General features: G+C 53.5%; 1 protein-coding gene across 1 annotated transcript in view; it reads left to right on the top strand.

The window, feature by feature from the left end:
• Nucleotides 1-679: 679 nt before the first annotated feature.
• The window catches only part of QSOX1 (quiescin sulfhydryl oxidase 1), a 35,432-nt gene continuing 11,051 nt past the window's right edge, over nucleotides 680-25,060 (top strand). Inside the window, exons 1-8 of the mRNA XM_072733257.1 lie at nucleotides 680-1,032; nucleotides 8,132-8,232; nucleotides 16,047-16,092; nucleotides 16,589-16,691; nucleotides 18,875-18,965; nucleotides 20,765-20,910; nucleotides 22,695-22,829; nucleotides 24,847-24,976. Of these exons, the coding sequence (XP_072589358.1) occupies nucleotides 774-1,032; nucleotides 8,132-8,232; nucleotides 16,047-16,092; nucleotides 16,589-16,691; nucleotides 18,875-18,965; nucleotides 20,765-20,910; nucleotides 22,695-22,829; nucleotides 24,847-24,976 (1,011 nt within the window). The 5' untranslated portion in view covers nucleotides 680-773. The remainder of the gene's footprint in view (nucleotides 1,033-8,131; nucleotides 8,233-16,046; nucleotides 16,093-16,588; nucleotides 16,692-18,874; nucleotides 18,966-20,764; nucleotides 20,911-22,694; nucleotides 22,830-24,846; nucleotides 24,977-25,060) is intronic.

Here is a 25,060-nt window from a genome sequence, read left to right as displayed (position 1 = left end):
GTGGGGGGGGCTCCTCATGCACGACTAGGAAGCCCTCAAATATGCTTCCTCGGAGGTCACAGGCCTCAGGGGTGTGGGCACATCTCATCCCTGTGGGGTCAGGAGGATCACAGACTCGGAGACCTTCCCTCTTCTCTTTCACCTGTTTCTAAACTCCCATCTAGCTGCGTGGAGCGGTCTCCAGAACTTTCTTGGTACAGCATGAACCGGTCCAATCTATTCCAACTTACTTCTTTTCCGTTAGATACGGGGCTCGTGAGAAGCCAAATGACCTCCTCGAGTCCCCAGCAGCCAGGGGAATACCGGTCTGGGTCTCGGCCGGACGAACGCCCCTCGGATTTGGGGGTGGGGGCTCCTGGGCGGGGGCTGCGCTCCTCGCACCCCTCCCCACCCCCCGCAGCGGGAGGCGGAGACCGGCGGGCGCAGGTCCGCGGGGGCGGGGCCTGGAGGCGGAGGGGCGGAGCCTGGAGGCGGAGGGGGCGGGGCCTGGAGGCAGAGCGGGCGGGGCCTGGAGGCAGAGCGGGCGGTAGAGGGGCGGAGCCTGGCGGCGGAGGGGCGGGGCGGGGGCGGGGCCGGGCAGCGGAGGGGGCGGGGACCGGCTGGCGCAGCTCCGCGGGGCGGGGGCGGAGCCGGGCGGCGGAGGGGGCGGTGCCGGGCGGCGGGGGGGCGGGGTCCCGAGGCTCCTCCCCGCGACGGACGCCGGCGGAGCGGCGGAGCGGCGGGGCGCCCACTCGTCCGACCCTGGGGCGCGGAGGTGGGCGCCGCGGCGCAGGATGGGCTGGTGCGGCTGCCGCTCGGGGCCGCCGCCGTCGCGGCTGCTGCCGCTGCTGCTGCTGCTGGCGGCGACCGGCGCGGCCCCGCGCTCCGCGCTCTACTCGTCCTCCGACCCGCTGGCGCTGCTGCAGGCGGACACGGTGCGCGGCGCCGTGCTGGGTTCCCGCAGCGCCTGGGCCGTGGAGTTCTTCGCCTCCTGGTGCGGCCACTGCATCGCCTTCGCCCCGACGTGGAAGGCGCTGGCCCACGACGTCAAAGGTGAGAGGCGGGCGGGGGGGGGGGCCGCGCCTCCCAGGCCGACCCCCTCCCTCTGCCCGCACCGGGCCTCCGCGCCCCGTCAGCCTCCGCCGCCCCGTCAGCCTCCGCCGCCCCGTCAGCCTCCGCCCCGCTCTTCCTCCCTGCCCCTCGCGTCCCCCCTCACCCCCGCCTTCTAGCCCTCAGCTCCGTGCTTTGGCCCCCGCGCCTCGCGGTCGCCTCCCTTGGCGGCTGCGGCGCGCTTCTCCCCACCGCCGGGCCCGGCCCTCACACCTGCTCTGCCCCCTGCCCGCCCTCAGCCGGCCCACTGCCGCGTCCCTGCGCCGGCCTCTGCTGTGGCCTGTGGCAGGCACCTTCCTGCCGGGGTCCGCAGCTGCTCTGGGGTCGGTGCTGAGGAGGAAGGGAGCGGCGCCCGGCCACTTGACCCGGCTGCTACCACACAGACGTCGTTCTTCAGCTTCAGCTTCACTTTGGAGACGGTCCTCCTGTCTCGGTTCTAGGCCTCTCCTGACCTGCGGCCTCCAGCTCCTGGGCCACATGCTCCCCCTCGCCCTTGGCCAGGCACCCTGTCAGACCCATGAACCCAGATGCGCGACCGAAGGCAGCCTCTTGGTGTGTGGCCCTTGCTCCATGCTCCATGCTCCTGGTCACCGGCCTGACCGCCAGCAGCATATTCCCTCGATTCCAAGAGCCCCTCCGTTGTGAGACGTGCCACTCGTTTACTAACGGTCTGAGGGGGTAAAGAGAGAACGAGACCGCTAAATGTATTGAGATTTTTGTACTCTATTACAGAAATGGTAAACTTTTTTTTTTTTAAACACTTAAGATCTGAACTGAAAAAATATGGTAATAGGAGTAATGTTTACAAACGCTCACTCTGTGCCTGACACCTTCCTGGGTAAGTACATGACTCCATTATCCCAGAGTTTCCTTTCCAGAATTTAAGGATCTCTGTGGTGTCACACGGCTGCCTAGCCCAGATAGTGGGTGTTTGGTGGGTGTGGTGGTAGTGATTTGCTTCTGATTTGCTGCCTCCGAATGGAGCTACTTCCTGGTTGTGGTGTTAGGGCCCTAGCTCGGCTCCTGACTGGGAATGATCACTGAATGAGAACTGTGGGCATCTGAGGGAACAGGCCTCTCTCTAGAGAGAGAACTGGAACCGTTGTTTCCATGCTGTGCTGTTGGCATTTTTTAAAGCTTTCATTATTATTATTATTATTATTATTATTATTATTAATTATTACTCATTTGAGAGAGAGAGAGAGAAAGCACAAACCAGGAGAGGGTTACAGGGGGAGGGGGAGAAGCACACTACCTGCCAAACAGGAAACCTGACATGGGGTTCAGATATTGACCTGAGGATCATGGGACCCCAGGATCACAACCTGAGCTGAAGGCAGACATCTAACCTACTAAGGCACCCAGGCACCCCTGGTATTTCTTGCTCATCTCAACCATTCGTGATAGAGTAGTGCATTTGTAGCTGTTGGTTTTCAAACTCAGGCTTCCCCTGAGCAGCTTGCATAGTGGTTACTGAAGTGGCCAGATGGAAAGATGTGTACATCTGTTAGCCATATGGAACGTTATTTTTAACAAAACCGATAAACTGTTTTTACCTCCAGTATACATGTAGGCACTTGTCAGCATGCCTCTCTGGTCCCATCACCTGAATGTGCCATTTCTCAGCAGCTCTTCACACTGTTTCAGTGATGTCAACACATCTAGTCAGGGCAAGAGGAAGCAAGAGTGCTGAACATGGAACAGGAACACCTGAGGGGACATTAGTGTTCAGGGGACCTTGTGGGCCTGAAAAATCATAAAAACCCCCAGATCAGTTTCTACCTTGAGGCTATGAGAGGTCTTGAAGGGCTGCTGATGAGCTCAATCTAGAAGATTCTTCTATCTTAAGAATGCTGGAGGGAAGGTTTAGGTTCCAGCTGACTCATGTGTTTGGCCTTCTGCAACCCACAGTTTTCCAAAGAGTTGCATAGCCAGACACTGACCCAGCTCACTCCTGGCTGAGGGCTGCCCCTTCCAAAAGGGGTCTTTTCCTAGTGCATGGGGTGACAGACTTCCCCTAAAAACTGCAAATGGAAGCTTCATCTCAGGAAGGACAGGGGAAGCATCAAAATCTGTGGAGATGAACCACAGCCAATGGGAAGTAGGAAATTTAGGTGGGGAGCAGAGGTCTCCCATGAGCCACTGGGATGGGTCAGTCTCCTTAACAAGATCGTGTTGGGGGAGAGCGCTGGCCAAATCTGGTGTCAGCCTGCAGTGATAAGAATGCCCCCACTCCATTCCAAGGATGAGGCCCCGCTGAGAAGCCAGGGTTGTTCTCACATCATCTCTGTTTTATTGAGGTTCGAGGCTCCTTGGCTCCAAAATGGCTGTGGGCCTGCAGAGGGCTTGAACATCATCTGGGGCCTGTGGGAGTGTGGCTCCTGCCTTCTGCCAATGCTGTATCTGGGGTAGGAGCAGTGAGAGTGTAGAAGGTCATGAGGGGAGAGAAAAATTTTTGCAACCCTGCCCAGCTGGCCTCAGGCATTTAATCGGACTGGCTAAGGCTCATTTATTCAGTGACTTGTGGGATGGGTTCTCCAGGGCAGTTGTTGCCATGGGCCAGGGCACTGGCTTCTAAAGATCTGGTTCATCCCTTTCTATTCCAGGACGGCTCTCACTGTGTCGCCATATGTTTGGGAAATTGATTGTGTTCCTTTTAGATCTTCATTAGTCTTCACTGGCTAATCAATCCGTAAATATTTGTTAAGTGACCTCTGTGTGCAAAACCTTGTTTACATTGCAGTTTGGGAAATGAGCTACACATAGCAGAAAAATTGGCAACAGTAAGAGGCTGTGTTTGAAAAAGGCCAAAGGAGTGGCTCACCCATTTCTTGTAGGAACTCAGGGAAGGGGACAGTCACAGAGGGCTAAGCTGGTCACCAGGCCTTAATTTAAGCAGTTATTGGTCACACACTTGCTTAATGCACTTTGCTAAGGGCCTTTACAGGTTCCTATTACTGGTGTGTATATGTATATACACACAGACACACACACACATATGTTATATATAACCATTATGAGAAAATATCTGAGGAATCAATTGTTCTTTGTTTTTAACAGATAAGTAACTTGCCCAAGATTGTACAGATGCTGGGCGAGGTTCCTGAACCCATCTCTTTCTCTCTAGACCATAGGCAGGTGGAGAGATGGGTGACACTCTGGGTGACAAAGTGGTCTCTGCAAAGCCACGGAGATGACATAAGGCATGGATGTTTGAGTGACACTGACTGGTGTTGGTTTGCCTTCTTTTCTTTTCCACGGGTGTAGACCGCCTCTCTTGTACCCCTGTGATGCCTTAGCGCAGAGCCTGGCACAGGGTAGGATCCCACTGAATATTCACGCAGGCCAATGGCATGAGCCTCACAAGATTCCAAATGAGAATATAGTGACCAAACCTTTTGCTGGTGCTGTGGCTCTTCTGGACTCAGACCTGGGGTGTCAGCCAGGTGTGAAGGCTAGGGATGGCATTTTGTCTATCCTGTGACCTCACTGCCCAGAAGTCTGCAACAAGGAGGAAGGGATGCGGTGGTGACAGCATGGCACAGGTGGGCTAATTCCCCATCAGGAGGTCTCCTGGAGACTTGGATGGGGGTCTGGTTCTGACCACTCGACTTGAGTGGCTCTTGGTACTTTGGGTGAGTCTGGCCTCTGTCTTTTTTTTTTTTTTTTAATGATAGAATGAGAGAGAGGTAGAGACACAGGAGGAGGGAGAAGCAGGCTCCATGCTGGGAGCCTGACATGGGACTCGATCCCAGGACTCCAGGATTGCGCCCTGGGCCAAAGGTAGGCGCTAAACCACTGAGCCACCCAGGTTCCCCCTGGCCTTTGTCTTAATAGGAGCCTGATTAACATTCAGAGGACTCATGGTCATTTTTCTTGTGGAGAGTTATTTGCCATCCAGCACTTGAACAGTTGTTCGAACTGGAAAGGGCAGGAGATACCATCTATCCTGGTCCCCGTTTGACCCACAAGGCCCAGAAAGAAGACATATGGTGCTTTGGGCACTTAGAGCTATACGCAAGTCACACAACTTGCTCTGGGTCCATGCCCCTTCCTGGACTGGTGAGTGGGGGTGGGGATACTGCCTGTGTCTCCAGATGGAGCCCATGACCCCCCCTCACTACATGTGCCTCCACTCGCCACCCCAGAGACCATAGCTACCCCAGTTATGCTTGTGTCCACACCCTTCCCCTCTCTGTTTGCTCATTTACTCCGTTGTTAGTAGAGAAATCACTTTGCCAGGGCAGTAATTGCACCAGGAGACATTCTCCCCAAGAGTCGGGCTGGACTGATACTGCTAATGTTAAGTGTTGCACCTGCACATTGTGGTGTTTTAAGTCACCTGACACTTAAAAAGCCTCCCTCACCCAGTCCTCTTCTTTGACAGCAGTGCACTTTACCTAAATGCAGCTTTGCATTACCAGTGGGCACCCAGATAAGGGTCCTCTTTATTCCTCCTACGGTTACTAGAATGATGAATGGTCAGGCCCGTGGTGATTAGAATCAAACCAGATCTTTATATGTCATTATGGCTCATTAAGGTATTGACATTGATACTCCTGAGAAACATTGCTTAGCCAAGACTCTTAGCACCTGACTGGCCTCAGCCTCCTCCTCCTCCTCCCCCTGGGGCTGGAGCAGGTAAGAGGAGGCAACGGTTCCATTTCATGGAGGGACATGGAATCAAGGTATAAATATAAGGTATAAAGAAGTCAAAGACCTGCCCAGAAGCAAGGGGCTGGCCACCACCTTTCCTCCTGGTTTACGAAGGGCCCCCTCCACCCCACCGTCTCTGGCTTTCCTGGTTGGACAGCCAGGAGAGCAGCTCTGTCTTCTGTCTTGGGCCCCCTTGAGACTAGAGGAGAGACTCAAATTCTAGGTTCAGATCCCAGATTTACCTTTGATTCATGTGTACCTTGGGCATGGTTCTCGGATCCTTCTTTTACAGTGGGGAAAAGTTCTGGAGATAATAATTCCTGTCTTTCTTCCGAGGGTAGTTGCAGGTTGAAGGAGATAAGGGCAACAGACCCTTTGTAAACTCTCTGTACGCATGACACATCATCTAAGAGCCAAGCCTGTGGCAGTGACTGGGTGCTTGAGTTCGAGAATCATATGGTGTTTGAGGACAGCATGGTTTTTACCATTCTCTCTTTCATGGGGAAGGTGGTGATCAGAGCAAAGAGCGAAAATAGAGGGGTAATTCTGCCCCTGGTGAGGCAGAGGGGGAAGAGAAGTGGGTTTGAGTCTGGTAGCCCTCGAACAACTTGGCGGCTTCAGTTGCTTTTTGTAAAGTAGGGGGAATGGTGTCCCCCTCCAGGGCCAGCAGCCGAGAGAGGTCATCTAGGGTGTCCCCATTGAGCGCCAACTGTCTCTTCTGTCCCCTACCTGTTCCTTCAGCCTTTACGTGCCAAGGGCAGCAGGCACTGACTCCAGCCCAAGGGATGGCCTCTTGCACTCTTGGAGAGGAGAGTCCTTGGTCACCCCACCACGTGGCTTTGTGAGACTCCTTGCCAGCAGCCCTCACTGGTGGAAGGAAAAGAAATTGCTCTGTTCCATGCTTGTGTCTCATTGATTTAATCTTATGAGAGTATCCAAGTCTCCTCTGTGGGTCTCACCACACAAAGTGACCAGAGCCCGAGATGTGTAATAGAAAGAACAAAGCCTAGAGTGTGTCAAATGGTAGAAGGGGGTGACCTGTGCTTCCCTCTCTCCCCTGGGCCTCCCCTGGGCAGGGAGGAGGGCACAGAAGGGCGGCCTGAGGTGCTCTTGTCTGTGTTCCAGGGCAAACCCTGTACCTGGGCAGCTCTGGTCGTGGGCATTACCTTCACCCCTGGCTTGGGCCTGCTAGGCTGAGGCAGAGCTGAGAGTCGCTGTCCTGGCACTGGGGCTGCTGAGAGCCAGGCCCTGGCCCATGTGACGCAGTCAGTGGTGTGCTGTGTGCTGCAGAGCAGGGAAGCCAGGCAGTGAGGATGCAGGAGGCACTTGGGGGTGGACAGGCTCGTAACTGTGGAGGAGCTGCAAGCAGGGCCCTGGGCTTGTTGCTCACACGGGGCCCCGTCAGCTGACCAACAAGCTTCCACTCAAGCTTCCCTTTCTGGCAAAGCTCGTGCTCAGTCCCCAGGGCTGGTCACCCCCGTGTCCTCACCCCGGTTGGGCTCTGTGCCACGTGGCAGGCATCTATCCATCACCACCTCATGGTGTGTGTGGCTTCACATGCAGGAAGCTGGCCTTCCAGCTGAAGCGGCCTTGCTGTAACGTGGAACTTCCGTAGCTACCAGAGGGGCACCTGGGCCAGAATCAGAGCCCCGGCGGCCTGTGCAGTAGGGAAGTCTGTTTTCTGTTTCACAGATCTTGGGCCATGGCCCAGAATGGTGCCATTAATTTCTTCTGCCAGAGTTAAAGCAGAGGGAGGCCTGGGGCCTATGGCAGGAGCGGAGTGCCCAGGCAGCTCAGGAAGCTTTTCATCTCCTTCCAGACTCTGGCCTCAGGGCTCCTTTCCCTGCAGTTACTAGATTCCAGGTGCCTATGCCTTCTTCCCTGGGCTTCCTGCTTCCATCTCCAGCAGGGGAGCCAGTCCTCAGCACTCTGTGCGCCACCCATGCAAGCTGGGCTGACTGCCAGGACCTCTGGCTGCAGAGGTCTTCACCAAGCATCCACTGGGGAGTTCTAAACATCCTGAGGCATGCTAATCGCTCTTCTGGAGCCCAGCAGGGACAGAAGCCATGTCAGGGTTTCTCCCCAGGGGTTCAAGCCCATCTCACATCTCTCTCCAGCCCCTGTGGCCTCCCCCACTGTGGAATAATGGAGGAGCACAGATACCATTAGAGGACAGCACTGCTTGTGCTATTTGGCCATGTCCTGAGCACAGACTGAGTACAGAATGACCAGGCTATCTCAGAGAACCTTCCTGAGCAAGGGGATGGATGACCTTTCTCATGAGAACCTTGGGGGCACTGGTATGGGTGGAGTATTACCTGGGGGGAGGTGAACAGACAGGTGCCAGCCCCTCTTACTTACCTAATTGTTTTTCTTTTCCTTTTAGACTGGAGGCCGGCACTGAACCTTGCTGCCCTGGACTGTGCTGATGAGACCAACAATGCAGTCTGCAGGGACTTCAACATCCCTGGCTTCCCAACCGTGAGGGTACGTGAAAGGGAGAGGAGAGCAGGTGTGGGGCTGGCAGGTGTGGTGTTGCCAGTTGCCCCATGCTTCCCTGGCATCGGAGCTCCATGGGGTCCTCTGATGTTTCTGGGCTTGATCTGCTTAAATCACAGCCCCTGGAGCATTGCCCCTGTGTTTGATGAGACACCTGTTGTAGAGGCAGAAGGAGGGTGTGCATTGGGAGGTTCATTTGGCCTGGCATGTTCTGCCCTTTATAAGGGAAGGGGCTGTGGCAGGGGAGGGTACTTGTGATGGGCTGATTTGAGCTGTGAGGTGGCTGTCACCTGGGGTCATGAGAACCCCAGCTCCTAAGGGCCTCTTTCCAATTCCTCTCACTCCTGACCTCCCAGCCGTAGAGGTCTCTAACCCTATAAAACCCACTTCAGGCTCTGAGCCTGTGGTCAGGATCAGATTCAGGGGGGCCTGATGATCTTCCAGAAAATACCAGCAGGCTTCATCCTCATCCGGCAAGTGCCTTGAGACCAAGTAGCTCAGAAGTGACCTGTCAGGGTAGCCTCACCCCGTGGTCAAATGCCGATGCCTCGGGCAGCAGGGATCCCCGTCGCGGGAGTCATCACACCCAGCACATGAAGGCTCCATCACCCCAGCTCTCCAGTGAGGCCTTGCCTGACACCCTGCCCACTGTGGGGCATCAACAGCTTAATTAACATCTGAACAACTTCCAAGACTCTCAAGTAGGAGGCCCTGGAAAGCCCAGAGTAACAAGGCCATGCAGTTATACTTAGTGCCCTCCCCAGGGCTCAAACCCAGCTGTAATCCAATTAGCTTGCTTCCAAATTAAAGAATCAGAATCTCTCTCCTTACCTCCAGGTACAATTAGCCTCCTTCTACCAGAATGACATCTAGAAAAACATTTCCTCTGTAACCACGAAGAACGATCAGGAAAGGCCTCTGAAAGCTAAAATGCCAAGCACTGTCCCCTGAACAAGATATGAGTTCAGGGGCCTCAGGTTCCATGCAGAACCACAAGCCATATCTCAGCCTAATTACTCCAAGAGAATTTTTCTGGAAAGCAAGGCTCTACACTCCAGCAAGAATGCCCCGCTCGAACTCCATGTGACCTTTCTGTTCCTCACACCCAGTGAAATCCTGCTGGGTTCAAGGTTCCCACAGCCCCAGAGAGCTCCCTCCTACATTCTTGTTGCCACGTGGGTCAGGCCCAGACCCCAAGTTTAGCTGAGGCCAGACTGGTCCAGGGAACAGCTCCTGCTATATCATTTAAAGGTGGCAGTAGTGGGATTGCTTATCAATCATTCCTTTCAAGTAAAAGACGTCCCCGGCAGGGCCATTGTTTTATCCACATCCCGAAACATGTAACTGAAAATATTTAAAATTACTATCCAGGGGAGGACAGGGATCTCTGTTGCTTTTATGAGCCAGGGTGAGTAGCCCTGTGTGGGAAGTTGTGGGAAGACTGGTGTGCCTGGAAGAGCCAGTGATGACTGGCCATGGGGTTTCAGCCCCTGGGAACGGGATTGGCATTGGTGCCAGGTCAAGGTTAGGACATCCTGGGGATGGGGATGGTGGCGGTGGGTTCAGTGGGACCTGGCACCCGAGGCTTTGTATTTCTTCCTGGGAGTGGCCGGGGCTTGGTGGTTATGAGGGAGGTGGCTCAGGCAGTCCGGAGGTCCCGAAGCTCCCAGTGCCTACCCAAGTCACGCAGCACACGCAGCCTGAATGCCTCAAGTGATTAATCATCTCCTGCACCGCCCAGCTGGCTGTGGGAGGAGAGCTGGGAGGGCCCCGAGCTGGTCGTCTTGACCTTCCCCAGCCTCCACACCGGCTGGGCCCAGCAGTTTAGTTTCAGCAAGGAGAGGCCCTCAGTGAGCTGTCCTCAGGACTCTAGCCCAGGGGGCAAGTAGTCCTAGCTCCCACTGGGTCTCTGCTCTAATGCCCAACACAACTGGCTTATCAAACATTTTTACTATGACTCGTGGTACAATATATTCATTTTACAGTGAGATCCAGAAGTTGGTTTGTATGTGATCACTAAAACAAAAGTGTCCTCAAACAATATTTATTCTTCCTAAATGCAGTACATGCTGCTATTTTCTGTTCCATATATTTTTTAAAAACTATTTCTTTTCCCACTTATTTTTTAAAATACTAGCTGTTACCTCTAAATCGTTACAGCTTACTACTACTACTACTATTACTACTATTCGTTTTCTTTTTTAAGATTTATTTATTTATTCATGAGAGAGAGGCAGAGACACAGGCATAGGGAGAAACAGGCTCCTCAGGGAGCCCAATGCGGGACTCGATCCCAGATCCTGGGATCACGACCTGAGCCGAAGGCAGGTGCTCAACCGCTGAGCCACCAGGCATCCCAGTTATTACTGTTCTTTTAACTATTCTTGAATTTGCTGTAGTTGCTTCGAACGTTTGGGAAATGCTGCTCAAGGAGATTGCAGAGCTCCAGAGAGTCTGGTGTGCCTGTAGGCATCACACCTGGATTCCCTGAGAGCCATGCAGACCCTGGAGGTTGGCCTGGCTGCTGGTAGGCTGCAGTGATAGCCCTGTTGCCCTGTCTGCTGCCCGCCCTAGGGCTGGACCTGTCCTCACTCCTACCTGTAAAGGCTATGGGAAGTCTAAGATCAGGACACATGGTGAGCAGGGGAAGAGAGAGTGTTGCTGATATGATGGAGACAGACCCACACATGAGTCTGGGCCACCCCCAGTTACATGTATCATTGTCCCTTTCCTCTGCCTCCTGCCCCTTGTCAACCATTAGCAAGCAGTCAGCTTCCACTAGCTCAGCCTGTTTAGCAAACACCCGGCCCTACAGGGCCAGCTGGCTGTATCAGGTGCCCATCAGGGAGCTGGAGCCCAGCTGGAAGAAAACAAAGGTGTCGGGGAGGGAGAGACTACTCCGCAATAGTTCTGGCTAGAGCTTGGGAACCTAGACACTGGACCAAGGAGAGAGAGGCTTTGCCATGGGCCACAGGAGTGCCCTCAGGGAGGTGATCCATCAGGACCCCTGTAGCCAACGGCCCAGCTGGGATCAGGATTACAGAGAGCATCAGCAGTGACAAGGACACAAGTCTCCCCTTGGCAAGATTCTGAGGTAATTGACGTGGGTTCAAGTCCTGGTTCCAGTGCTTACTCTACATACTGTGTGTGACTCAGAAAGTTGTTTGACAGTTCCTCAGCAACAGGCCTTAGTTTTCTTTGTAAAATATGGCATGATAATATCTATACCTAATAGGACTGTTGCCAAACGTGAAGTGAGATCTAACACATGAGTGCCAGGACACTGTGTGGTATTACTTGGAGTTCAGTTCATGTTACTTGGCTTCCTTCCCATTGTCCTACATCGTCCCTCAGTCACGCTAGCTCCTCCATGGGCACTGCATTTAGGCAGTCCATCTGTGAGCAGCTGTTGAGCGAGTGTTTGCTGGGGCCTGCCCGTGCTCGCCATTGTTGGGGGGCACATGGGGCTTAGCAGCTGGCTGGCAGGCAGTGAATGATATGTATGCCATGGGTGCCAGCAGAGCTCACCTGGGCTACAGAACCCTTTCCCTGACCTATCAGAGAAACTTGGCGGAAGAAGACTTCCACTTGGTGTTGAAGGACACCTGGGTTTGCCTAGGAGAGGAGGAATGCGGGCAGAGGAGGAGGTAAGAGCAGAGGCCCTGTGTGGGCAGAACTGTGTGACATGTTGAGAAGACTGGTCTGACTAGAACAGAGGCTCCAGTGCAGGGCTGAGGCAGGGCAGTGGGGCCTAGTAATGGCAGGTCCCTGAATTCAGGGCTGAGAGTGTGGAGGTTCAGAGGCTAGACTATTACTTTATGTGGCTCTTGCTAGAGGGTGAGATGTCAGGGAGGGTACTTCTGCCTCCCTCTGGAAGAAGGATATGCACCCCCCATCCCACCCCCGCCACTGTCAGTAGCTGCCTCCTCTCCTCTTGCCTCCGCCACAATCAGTTCCAGCACAGCAGTGGTTCGGTTTGTGGATCCTCCTGGACTCACCATAAGCTGTTTGGAGACTGCCTCATTTTCCTTGAAACTTGTTTTAAAAGCTTGGATTCAGCGTCATCGATGGTAACTCCTGGAAAGCATGCTTTCCATTCAGCCTCATTTGACCCCTAGAAAGGCAGTTGCTCCTTGATGTTGGTGTTGCTTCTTACTGGATTGGTAGAGACCCATCTCCTGCCCCTGGGGAGACATGAAGGTCTTCCAGGAGCACCAAAGTTGGGGAGAGCAGAAGCTCCTGTGTGAAGTGATGGAAGGAAAGGGACCAGGTGCTGACCACTCCTGGAAAAAAGAAACTCACCACTGACATCTTAATTACTTGTTGCCAAGGAGCTGTGGTGGTATTCCCTGGGGAGGGCACACGCCTCCAACAGCTGACTTAAGAAGGATGCATTTTAATAGGAGGACAAAAATGTGCCCTGACTAGATTTTAATATGGTTTTCACATGAGCATCTAAGATGATCAAAGGGCAGAGATTCTCTGTTCAATTGAACAGATGTCTTCTGAGTACTTCTATGTCTTAGACACTGTGGGGCTTACAGAGATGCCAAAGTGTGGTCCTGTCCTCAAGAAAGTTCAGGCCCATCAAAGCTGAGGGGTAGGGAAGAGGAGCAGTGGAAGGTAAATTTCAGAATCTGGGTCAGATCCTGGAACTGGAAGGCCTTGAACGTAGTAAGTTTAGATATTATTCATTGGTAATAGGGAGTCATGAAAGAGATTTGAGGAGTGACATGATCAGACCAGAACTGTGCTACTAAGCCAAGTGACAATGAGGAACATAGTTGGGGAATGAAAAGATTGAGCGGATTAAAATTTCTGAGCTCAGAAAGGGACAAGTATGGGTGGTTGCATGAGTCCAGGAAATCGGTGGTAAGCCCTGGTCTGGACAAGGCAGCTGGCCTAGAGCACTGTTGAAGAATCACAAAGGTCAAATTCACAGAACTTGTCCACTGACTGGCTGGTGGGGATCAGGGGAAGAAGATGCTGGCCTGGTTAACAAGGGGAGGACATGGGGTGAGACAGGGAGCACGGATGGAGAAACAGGTTGGGGGAGGGGTGACCAGGTCTTGGAGAGTAAGGTGGGACAGGCACCAGGAGGAAACAGAAGTCTAGGAAAGGTGAGGACTTGAGACAAGGGTTCAGATTGCGGATCGCAAATCATTTAGACCAAGTACATGATGTTGGCAAGGAGGACCAACAGTAAGCTTGTTTGTTCACTCATTCACTTGCCCCTTCATTCAAAAGCATGAATTGACCCCCACCACCACCACCCACCCCCTGCACCGTTTGTAACAATGCCTTCAGGGCTTTTTAAACAGAAGAATGTCAAGAGCTGATACATGGCAGGAGGAGAGACTGGGGGCAAGAGATGGTGGGGGCAGCAGACACAAGAGAGGAGCCAGAGGAGAGGCTAGGACAAGGGTGAGGGGAAGGCTGTGGAGGTGGCCAAGAAGGCCTGGTCATTGTCAGGCAAACCGAGGGAGGTGGCAACATGAAGGCCAAGAAAGAGTGTCAGGAATATGTGGTGCAAAAATTACAGCCCCTGGCTGGGAGTGCTAATGTCAGACACTGCAGAGAAAGCAGGGAGGGGCTGGGGAGGCCATTGGATTGGTCAGCTGAGCTGGAGGGGTGCAAGGGGGGGGATGCCATGAGACACGGCCAGCTGCTCATGGCTGTGAAGAGGGGTGGTCGGAGGGGGAGAGCAGACACTACTTTGGGAAATTTGGCAGCACAAGGAAACAGGACATGAACTGGAGGAGGAAGGCAGGCCTCTCTATTCCTATCTGCCGTCACTTCCTGTACTCTTTTTTTTAAGAAATTAGATTAGGAGGATTGGAGTCTATTTGTAGGCATAGGGAAGTTGCTGACAGAAAAGGAGAAAGATTAAGTGATAGGAAAAAGTTCCTATCCAAGAGCATGAAGTGTGGGAGCCAGAGCTCCAGTGGTGTCATTGCTCTGGGAGGTAGATGCAAGGCTTCTGAGGACAGAAGGGAAGGCTGTGTGGCAGTCCAGGGGTACACGGAGGGACACGGGAGGCCTTTCCGTAGCCCTGCACTCCACGGGCTTTTCTTTGCATTACCCTGGGTCTGTCTTGCTGGGGGCTGGGGAGGCTGTCTTCAGTAAGGCACCTGTTCAGGTCTGGGGGAGCTGGTGGTGGCTGAAGAAAAGTGCTGCTTTGCATACCTGAAAATAACAACTGTGGCAGTGTCGGTCCATAAAAGCCTTCACATGCTTTCTCTACCTGATCTCATCACAATTCAGGAAATTTGTGAGCATTTTTACAAGTGTTAGGATAACATATAATTTCCACAAAATCTGTTCAGTCACCACAAAGAAGCTTATTATAAATATATGTGGCAGAGATCAGTGGATGGTTTCCACCCAGAATAAAAGTTTATATTGATGGTCTAAAAAAGAGAGAGAATAAAGCAGTTAGCAGGAGTTAGGAGCCAGGTAAGGTCAGAGGGAATGGGAGAAGGTTGCAGGTGGGAAGAGATGGGTGGCTTCTGTCCATCTCTGTGGAAGGGGTGGGCAGGTGGCCCCTCAATTTTCATTTTCTGCCTACAAATGGCTGTAGTAAACACATGCTAGCTGATCAGTGTTTCCTAGTGTTTAAAAGGTGGATCAAGGGAAGGGGATGATGATAATCCTGCAGTTAACATTTATTGATCCCTTGCTGTATGCACCAGACACAAGCACTTTAGGTGTATTGTCTTTGAACTCTCACAGCAATTCTTCAAGGTGGATAGTGTCATCCTCATCTTAAAGATGAGAAGGTACAGAGGGCTTAATGGATTGTCCAAGATCACACAGCAGGAGTGTAGCAGAGCAAGGTCTTAAACCCAGGTCCGGTAGACCCAGGGGCCTGCACTCAACCACGAGCTTGGAATAAGGCCAGATGGCCATGCTGTTGCAGGCAGAGGTCCAAAGAAGCTACAGGTGGTCCCAGAGGATCTCAGGAAGAGGCCTCTTCCCGGCCAGCAGGCTCTCTGCCAGACAATTACATGGCTGTCGGTCTGTCAGGACACCTAAACTTTATTCCCTCCTGAGTTCAAGAGAGCCCAGGCCAGAGCTCTGGCAGCAGGCTTGCTACTTAGGCAGAAGCCCAGATTCTGATGAGTAGTCCTTTGTTCTCTCTGTCCTCCTACCCAAGGAGGTGACAGACTGAGCCTGGAGTGTCACGTACATGGGGAAAGAAGACAAAGTGGTGAGTTAAGTTGACCTGTCTGTAACAAGACTTGTTCCTTTGGGGGCTCAGGCCCACCCTTGGACAGGACTTGACCTGGAGACTCCTCCCTTCACGGAGGTTCTGCTGTGCCAGGCTGGGGGTTCTCAGTGGACAAACACCAGCCTCCAAGGACAGATTGCCTCAGAGGGCAGCTGACATTTTCTGGGGGAAATATGAGGCGAATTTGTTTTATCAGTTGGGTCAGCCTCATCCATTCATTCATGCAATGAATATCTTCTGGGCACTGTGTGGTAGGTGCTGGTGCTTGAGAGAGACCGCCCAGCACTAGTACAGTGTGTAAGCGCCGTCTGCACTTCCCTGGGTGTGTCAGAGCCACGGGGGTGGGGATTGGATGCAGAGACTCTGGGGACAGGAATCAGCATTCAGCTCCAGGAGCAGATACCTCCTTATTCTCCTTTTACACATGAGGAAACTGAGGCACATAAAAGTTAGTTAATTTTCCTAGTCAGCCCCTTGAGGAAGCAGCCAGGTCTTAGACATGGTCTTTGGCACCGGCGTCGTGGTCTTAGCTCTGTGTGTTACTGACTCTTACCTGTGTGTTTGCTTCCAGTTCTTTAAGGCCTTTTCCAAGAATGGCTCAGGAACAACACTGCCAGGTGAGTGTCCTGGTTCCAGTTACCAGTATCTTCCTCTTTTTCTTTCCTTTTGATTTCCACTGAGGTGAGGAGAGCCCAGCAAGGTCTACAGGGTAAGGAGTTTCCCAAGTGAAAGCAGAGTCTGTATTTTCCTGGGACCTTCCCAGCCAGCCTGGAAGATGCCTTCTGTTTTGGTCCATTCGGAGTCCTGGGAAGAGGGGAGGGTCACCAGGTACCCGGGCTAATGCTTCATGGGGTTGGCATCCAGAGGGACAGACCAGACAGCCTTCGAGGGCCTGAGGGCTATCGCCCCAGGCCTAAGGGACTCTTTCCTACCCTCTGAGGGATGGGGCTCCTTGTGTAACTTAGGGGCACAGAAGACCCCAGCCCCACTGCTCTGATCTCTCAGAACTAGCCTGTGCCCCGGGCCCTTTGTTTCAGTGAAGCTGACAAGGGCAGTGGGATTACTCTCCTTACCTCCTCATGTTCACGCCCCCCCATGTCCATCTTCATCCAGTAGCTGGTGCTGATGTGGAGACGCTGCGGAAGAGGCTCATCGATGCCTTGGAGTCCCATAGTGACACGTGGCCCCCCGCCTGTCCCCCACTGGAGCCTGCCAGGTACTCTGGGCTGGAGCAGACTTGGTATAGTGTGGCCCGGGATTACAGGCCTGGCAGCGAGAGGGTAGTAGGGACAACTGCGTAGGGAAGATGAAGGCCTTTGTCTTTGGAGCAGACACCTCTGTGGCCTCGAGTCCAGAGTCACTCTGGAGCAGCTGGTGGAAGACTGCCTGTTGCTGGAGGTCCTCCCTGAGGAGCCCTGGCTTCATGGGGCTGACAGGTGCAAGGGCCTGTCCTGCCAGGTAGGAAGGAAGAGATGGGCGGGGGTTTCTCCAGGTCATACCTGCCTCTGCTTTTCACATCCTATCCTCAGGAACATTTTGGGGGCACAGCAGACTTCACATGATCTCACCCAGAGGGGGCCCTGAGAGAGTGGACACGGGGAGGAAGGAGGGAGGCTCAGAGAAAGGAGCCCTGTCTGTAAAAGGAAGTTGTTATCTTTCTGAGCAGTGGCTGTGATTAGGGGGAGGGGACATGTGACTGTTGTGCTGCAGAGCATCAGGCACGGTGGCTGGTGGCTGGTATCTGCCTGCCAGGCAGGCTTCCAGGATTGCCTCTTCTAGGGGAGAAAGGGGCAGGCTGTCTTGCTATGGCTCTCCCACGAAGAATACATTGAGAACACTGGGTCTCGCCCTTCCAGATGAGAAATCAGGACAGGCTAGAGTCCACCTCAGGGATTCCTGCCAAGAAGGAACAAATCCAAGTACCAGTGGGCAGAGCTCAGCCTCAGAGCACAGTGAAGATTCCAGGGCCTGAGGAAGCCTCATGAGGCAGGCCCTGGTGCTCCAGGTCCTCCCACACTGACTTACTGATGTTCTCGAAAGTCATAGCCCTGTGGAGGGACTGTGCTTCTAAGCATCAGTTGGGGTTGAATCCAACCCATGAGGACTTTTTAATCAGCTTCTTCAAATGTCCATCCTCCCGGAAGGTCCCACAGAAACCCAGGGCCCAGCATTCACCTGGGTATGATTTGGGGCTACACAACGAGATCCATTCTCTCCAGGAAACATTCACACCAGCCTGCTCCTTACTTAACATTTCTTGATGACCATGTCCGTGTCTTTCTTACACACATCCCCCAGGGTGTCAACCTCCCTCAAGGTGACCCTACTAAAGAGCTTTACAGAGGAGGCAGTGATGTGTGATGAAGTGTGAGCTGCCTCTTCCAGAAGACTGAGTGGGCATGCATGGGGTGGGGGGTGTAGGCCACCATGTAGCCTTGCTCATCTGCCAGCTGAGAGGAGGTCTGGTGAAGTGGCCTGAGAGGCTGTTGGCATCCACAGCACCTCTTTCCATCCCCCCCTCAGGGTACACTCTGGCCCCCGCCTCTGGTATATCCTTTTGGACTGCCACTGGACTGGGCTGGGCTCCAGCATTGGCCCTGTGCTCTGTGTTCTCTCTGGACGTGATCACACCACATCATGGGATCCAGGGGAGGGAAATAGTCCATCAGGTTGGGGATAAAAAGAAGTTGCAGTCTCCCAGTGCCCTCTTACCGGCTGGTCTCTTAAGCATGTGTTGACGATGTTCTGGTTTTAATTGGAATAAGGAAACAAACCATTCTTGTGCAATTACTTTCTGTCAAAATTTTGAGATCCCAGAACAGCTTATAGCTTCATTTTCTGATTTGAGGCAATAATAAGACTTGCCTTCTTATCAATTTCCACCTTTGTTCTGGGCCTCAGTTTCTACATCTTAAGATAAGGAGGTTGGGTTAGACAGCTTCTGAGGTCTCCACACAGGACTTTGATTCTTTAATTCCCTTTTTATGCCAGTTCCGGGAGAGAAAAAAGCAAACCTCCCAGTTAGTAGTGACTTGCTACTACCTTACCGGAACATAGAGACCTCTGGTCTCAAAGCACCCCTCCCCCATCCTCAGTCGCCCCTGCCCCCACCCCACCTCCCCCAGATGGCTCATACTCACTCGAGATTCTTACCGTGAACAAGCAAATCAGCAAGGTGGGCCAAATGGAGAACCAGTTGAGGTGGTGGAGGCAGCATCCCTTGCGCCTCCCTGCCCCCCGGAGGGCTGGCAGTGCGAGACTTCCACAGAGCCTCGTGTGGACACAGGAGGGATTTGTGTGGCTGTCCCTGCATGGCTGCCAGCCACTCCTGGCGTCCCCTGCAGTTCTGCTTTATCCCCACTGGCTGTGGAGGGTCACTGCCGGCCTGGTCTCTTGCAGGCTAGAAGAGATTGATGGATTCTTTGCAAGAAACGACGAGGAGTACCTGGCCCTGATCTTTGAAAAGGAAGGCTCCTATCTGGGTAGAGAGGTGAGCTGCCCACAGGGTCCTGGCACCTTGGGGGTGGCCATCGGGAGGGAGAGAGCCCAATGAGTACAGGGACAGCGCTGTCCAGGTGGACTCTAGGGCCTGGGCCATGTGTGCTTCTTGGCCCAGCACTGGCCTGACCCCTGCTGGGGGACATGGGAAGTGTGGGAGCTGGACCTTTCTCCCTCATTGAAACCACCCATGTAACACCTACTTTCATTGAGCACCAGACTACAGTGCTGGCACACGTGGTCGTTAATCCCCACAATTAAGGCTGATAAACAGGTGACACGTTGACGATCCCACAGCCAGTGAATTGGTGGAGCAGGGCTTTGAACCACGTCGGTGAGCCCTGCAAGCCCAGGCTGTTTCCACACTGCCCTACCCCTGCAGAATTGGAGTGGAAAGCTGGGGCACAGGGAGGGCCAGCAGAGCTCGTGCAGTGCCTCAAAACCAAGTGAGGTCCCAACCTGTGAAGCAGTGAATATCCTCTCTGTGATGATGCCTGTGATCAAGTTACCCAGCTTCCCCAATCACCACTGCCCTGTCTGTAAAGCAGTGATAATCACCTCTCCTTCGAGGATTGCTGGCACAGATGTGGGGCTGTTTAGGTAAAAGGCCTGGATTGGTAGTAGCTGGCACAGAGTAGGTGCTTTTTAAAGATCAATTTCCCTGGCTTCATGCGGAGAGCTCTCCATTCTGCCGCTGGCTTGCAGACTTCTCTAGATCCTTTGTGGGCTTTTCCCAGGTGCTGAGCACAGATGGGCCAGGGTATGGGTGAGGTTGCAAGGCAATGTAGGGACACAGAAGAGGCATGAGAGTGGAGAGGAAATTAAACACCACTGTTAGCTCTGAGGGGCTTTCGTCCTGGGGCTCATCAAGCACAGCCCAGAGAGTTCTGGGCTGTTTCCAAGCCTCTGAGCCCCAAGAGGGGAAACACAAGAAGGAGATGGGGAGGGGCACAGGGCTTTGCTGAAGGATTGCCTGACCCCTCTGGGGTCCCAGTCCAGGCCTGGGGTCATTCCTGTCATGAGGAATGAGTAATACATGTTCACTGGAATCAGATCCTCTTCCCACTGTCCCCCTAGTCCTCTGAGAAGCCAGAGGCAAGGACCTTGTGTCCATGCAAAGGTGCTCAGGGGTGGTGAGTTTGAGAAGCAGGAGGGGATGGTGGCCAAGAGCCCAGGCTCTGGAGCCAGGCTGAATTGGGATTTATTGCCCAATTCCAGTGCTTGCTGACTGTGTCACCTGAACAATTGCTTTCACTCCTCAGCCTCGGTGTTTTCATTTGCAATAGGCATTTTAGTTTTTTAATGAACATTCAGTCACTGTTACACGTTTTATAAAATTAACCCCTTCAGACCTCTTAACAGCCCTCGGAGGTTGGTATGTTTGTTATGATTCCAATTTTGTAAGTGAGGAAACTGAGTCACAGGGAGGTTTAGGCCCATGGGGCCAGAATACAAACCCAGGCAGCCATAGTATATTGTGCCTGCTGGCTTGGTCTCCTAATAAGAGTTCCTGTTTCATAGCATTATTTTGGAGATTAAATGAAGCAGTATATGAACAGCACAGTGTGGTGTGCACAGTTCCAAGGCAGCTTGTCCTGGGCAGCGTGTGACTCTTGTCCCCTGGGGGGACGATGTGGCTGGTGGCATGAGACTCAGCACACTGGTCCACTCTCTGAAAGGCTTAGAGTCTGTATGGAGCACAGCTGCCACCCAGGTGCCTGCCCACAGCTCCCTCTGCCCAGGGGCTGCCCCTCCCTGCCCCACCTCTGACAAGTCTGTCTGTCTCTGCAGGTGGCTCTGGACTTGTCCCAGCACCAAGGCATAGCAGTGCGCAGGGTCCTGAACACGGAGGGTGAGGTGGTGAGCAAGTTTGGGGTCACCGACTTCCCATCTTGCTACTTGCTGTTTCGGAATGGCTCTACCTCCCGGGTCCACGTGTGAGTGCAGTACCTCTCTGACCCCTCCTTCCTCTCCGCATCCCCTGCTGTGGCCCATCCTGTCTGCCCACCTAGAGAAGACTGCTGGCCTCTTGCAGGGGCTGACAGGTTCTTTTCTCCTGCAGTTCTTCTGAGGAGCCCCTGTGCAGGAGAAGCAGCTGCTGGCCTTTGGGGGTGGGCAGTGCAGGGAACACAGCCCCTGGGCCCCAGCTCAGGACTCCTGCCGTAGGAGTCCTGCTGCCCCCACCACCCCTGCTTCTGCACCATGGCCACCTCAGCGCTGGCCCTACTCCCCATTCTCCTCTGTTCACAGACTGCTTGGCAGGCTGCAGGCCTGGCAGGCGCTCAGTTTTGCCTGAACCTCCCTCCCTTTGGTTTTCTAATTGCAGAAAAGTTCATTAGGAGCTAGACAATAGCCAGTTCCAAAATGCCAAGGGAAAACAATCAGGCCAGCCGCAGTCCCTCTGTCAGGCTCCTGCTGCTGAATGGCCCGGTAAATGGCGCCAGATGGTGCCGTGGTGCCCTCTCTGGGCAGATGATTGATGTAGCCTGGCGCCTGCAGGCAGGAGCTCGAGGGCCAGGGAGATCAAGACTTGCCTGAGGTGCCCAATGAGCTGCTCTGCAGGGCCATTAGTGCCCTCCTGGCCTGAGGCCGGGCAGGGCGGCCACGTGCCCTTGCCAGCCCCAAGCACCAAGGAGCCCTGGGCCAGCTTCCTCGGAGGATTCTGCTGGGGGAAGGAAGCCTGATGGCTGCAGGGGGAACAAGGAGGGACAGAAAGTGCCAGGCCTGGTGGGGAGAGGAGGCATTGTTTCTTCACTTGGAGCTGGTGGAGGGGAAAATTGTTTGTGACGATGCTGCTTCTGAGCCATCTGCTCATCGATAAACGTCGGGCCAGGACAGTGGAGTGGAAAGCAGTGCTCCCCGATGCCAGCTCCCCCAGGATGTCCCGTCACACTGCTGTTGGTCCTCACAGCCTCCCTCCAGGCGGCTGTGACCAGGAGGTGGCACTCGCCCCTGAGGACTATCCGGAGAGAGAAAGCAGAAGTATCCCACAGGGATTTCAGAATTTCCTGTTGCTGTTGTTACCACCTGTTTTTTAAAAATCAGGTGTCCGACTCCCTTGACTTCCCATGGGGAGTCATGTCGCCTGTGGTACCTCAGAGCAAGCTCAAGAGCCAGCAGCTTCCTTCCGTCCCTGGTGAAGGTAGTGAGACCCGGCCATCCTGTCCATGGGCAGAAGCAGCTCCATCCCACAGCCTCTCCAGGGCAGGCTGAGGAATTCTCAGTCCGGCTACTTTTCCAGATGGGACTCTGACATCAGACTGGTGTCAGAGAGGCTTTCCACAGCAAGAGTGGGGGGGTAGAAAGGCTAAAGTGAGGCAAGGGTGCCTTGATTTGACCCCACTGAGGATAAGACCGAATCAGAATCAAATATTTCTTAATAAACATTCCCGTCAAGGGGTGCCTGAATGGCGCAGTGGGTGAAGCCTCTGACTCTTGATTTTGGTTCAGGTCATGATCTCAGACACATGAGATCAAGCTCCGTGTCAGGCTCTACACTCAGCACAGAGTCTGCTTAAGATTCTCTCTCCCTCTGCCTCTCCTGCTTGTGCTTGTGCTCATGTGCTCTCTCTCTAAAATAGATAAATCTTAAAAAAACAAAAACAAAAATAAAATAAACACTTCTGTCAAGTGAGCCACCTGCCTCCTCCTGACGTGAGTCCATCCTGGGATTTGTTTCTCCATACTCACTGCCTGTCCTCTGTGGTTTCTTCCCTCCCAGGCTTCAGGAATCCAGGTCCTTTTACACCGCTTACCTGAAGAAGTTCTCCAAGCTCACCCGGGAGGCTGTCCCAACCAAGGTTGTGCCAACCACCGCTCACACGATAGCTCCCACCGTGTGGAAAGTCGTGGATCGGTAAGGCCATGACCACTTCCTTCCCTCCCCCGAGCCTTGCCTCTGATCACAGACCCCCTGCCTTCACACCACACTCTGTTCCCTGTCTTGAGCTTAGCACATGCCTTTCCAACCCCAGACCCCCTGAGGGCTGGCCTTGGCTTTTGGGCTCCCCTGGCTGCTGACCATACACAGAAGAGTCATAGTTGTGTGGGAGTGGCATAGTTAACCAGCGGCCAAACGGCATTTACTGGTCTCCTTCATGATGGAATAAATACTTTCCAATGCCCACAGTCCTTAAACTTAATGCTATTCAAGAATAAGTAGAGAGTCAGCTTAGAAGGATAATCTGTGGCCTTCAAACCAGCTTCCCTCCACCTCCAAGCAACTGTCTCTTGAGCAAATATTTTGAGTACCTGCTACACACTAGGCATCATAATACAGATATGTAGTCCCTTCCCACAAAGAGTTTACAATCCCTTCTAGGAAGGTACTGACCTCATTTGAATGCCTCTGATGCTGGGGAGCTCACTACCTTTTGAGGTAGTCTGTATCTTTGTGCACAGATGTAACTATGAGGAAGCTGCTTTCTCTCTAAGACTCCTTGGCTCTGCTTGGCAGTAGAATTCCTACTTGTGGGGCAGGAGATGGGTCTATAAACCTCTTGCACTGGCACCTGACAGTATACCAAGTAGAAATGGCTGCCCAGGGAGCTCAGAGCTGCATCAGGAAGGTGGCCTCCATGAGGAGACTCTACAAGTGAATTGGGGGAAAGCCATCTGATTTCCAGAGGATTTTGCATGCCAGCAGGTAGGACTTTAAGGGCAGAAAGCACCAATGGAGAGATTTTTTTAGTCAATCAGGTGAGAAGGAGAGACAGAGAGGTGGTCATTGTGGTCATTCACGTTAGGATAATTAAAATCATTCAAATTATAACAACTGACACTTACTGGCTTTATGTGCCAAACTCTGTGCTAGGCACCTTCCATACATTATCTCCGTTAGTCATGGGGCCACCTCTTGAGGCAGACCACATGAATGGAGAGGGACTGAGACCCAGGACACCACGGTGGGGCACAGAGAGGGGCCTTTGCCGTGACGGGGAAGCCCAGGTGGTCACAGTGCTGCCCCCACTCCAGACCTTGTTGGCTTCCTACAATGTGAGGAGGTAAATGTGACAGGAGTCATCAGTTCATTTCACAGGGGAGTTGACTGAGGCCCAGAGAGGTAGATTGAGTTGCCTCCCAGAGCTGGCTCGCTGCAGAACAGGCCAGAACCCAGGCCTCAAGAGGCAGGGATAGAGAAGCAGCCAACACATGACAAGCCCTTGGCTTCAGAACCCCAAGCCCAGACCCCAAGTGAGCATGATGGGCACAGGGTGGAGCAGCCAGCATGGAGCCTGCAGCCTTTCCTCTCGGGCTGGGATCAGCCAGAGAGGTTTGATGTGGAGCCTTACCCGCTACCCAGGGTCTGGCAGCTGCAAGGACATCAGCCCCCACATAAAAACACATCCCACTTCCCCTCATCTGCCACCATGCCCTTGGTGGGCAGCCAAAGCCCTGGTCTTTCAGAGCAGGCCCAGGTTTTCCAGAGGCGTGTTACTCGGGCACACCTGTCTGTCTGTCCTTAGTGGTCTTGGTTCAGAACGGGGAACGAAACTCAACCTTCCACTAGCAGCCTGATTAAGCACTTTTAAGGATTCATGGGAGGGACTGGCCCTGAGCCTGTGGAGTTTGTGCTGGGAGTTGCTGACAGGTTTACATTTCGGTTTCTATTTATTCTTTTTATCAACCTGCCCATGAGCAATTTATTATTTACTTACTATCATACATGAGGAATTGAAGCTCAGAGAAGTTGAGTAACGTACTCAAGGTCACAGAGCTAGGTAGAGGCAGAGCCTAGTGCCAGCCTACAGGACTCTGCGACTATCAGCAGTGGCCCTCCTCTTCTCTCCCCTTTGCTCTGGGTGCTCGTCCTCAGCCCCTGCCCTGTGGTTAACACCCCTTTCTCTCTCTGCATCCTTCTGGGTCCTCCTCAGCTCCAAGATCTACATGGCTGACTTGGAATCTGCACTGCACTACATCCTGCGGGTGGAAGTAGGCAAGTTCTCTGTTCTGGAGGGGCAGCGCCTCGTAGCCCTGAAAAAGTTCATGGCCGTGCTGGCCCAGGTGAGCAAGGCCCCAGTATCCTTCGTCCACACAGCTCCACATCGGATCAGTATGCCTCCCTGCAGCAGGCCCTATGCCAGGCCA

This window comes from Vulpes vulpes, chromosome 13 (assembly GCF_048418805.1).
Source record: "Vulpes vulpes isolate BD-2025 chromosome 13, VulVul3, whole genome shotgun sequence".
NCBI lineage: Eukaryota > Metazoa > Chordata > Mammalia > Carnivora > Canidae > Vulpes > Vulpes vulpes.
Note: the sequence above shows the minus strand (reverse complement) of the source record. Positions and strands in the feature narration are given on the sequence as shown.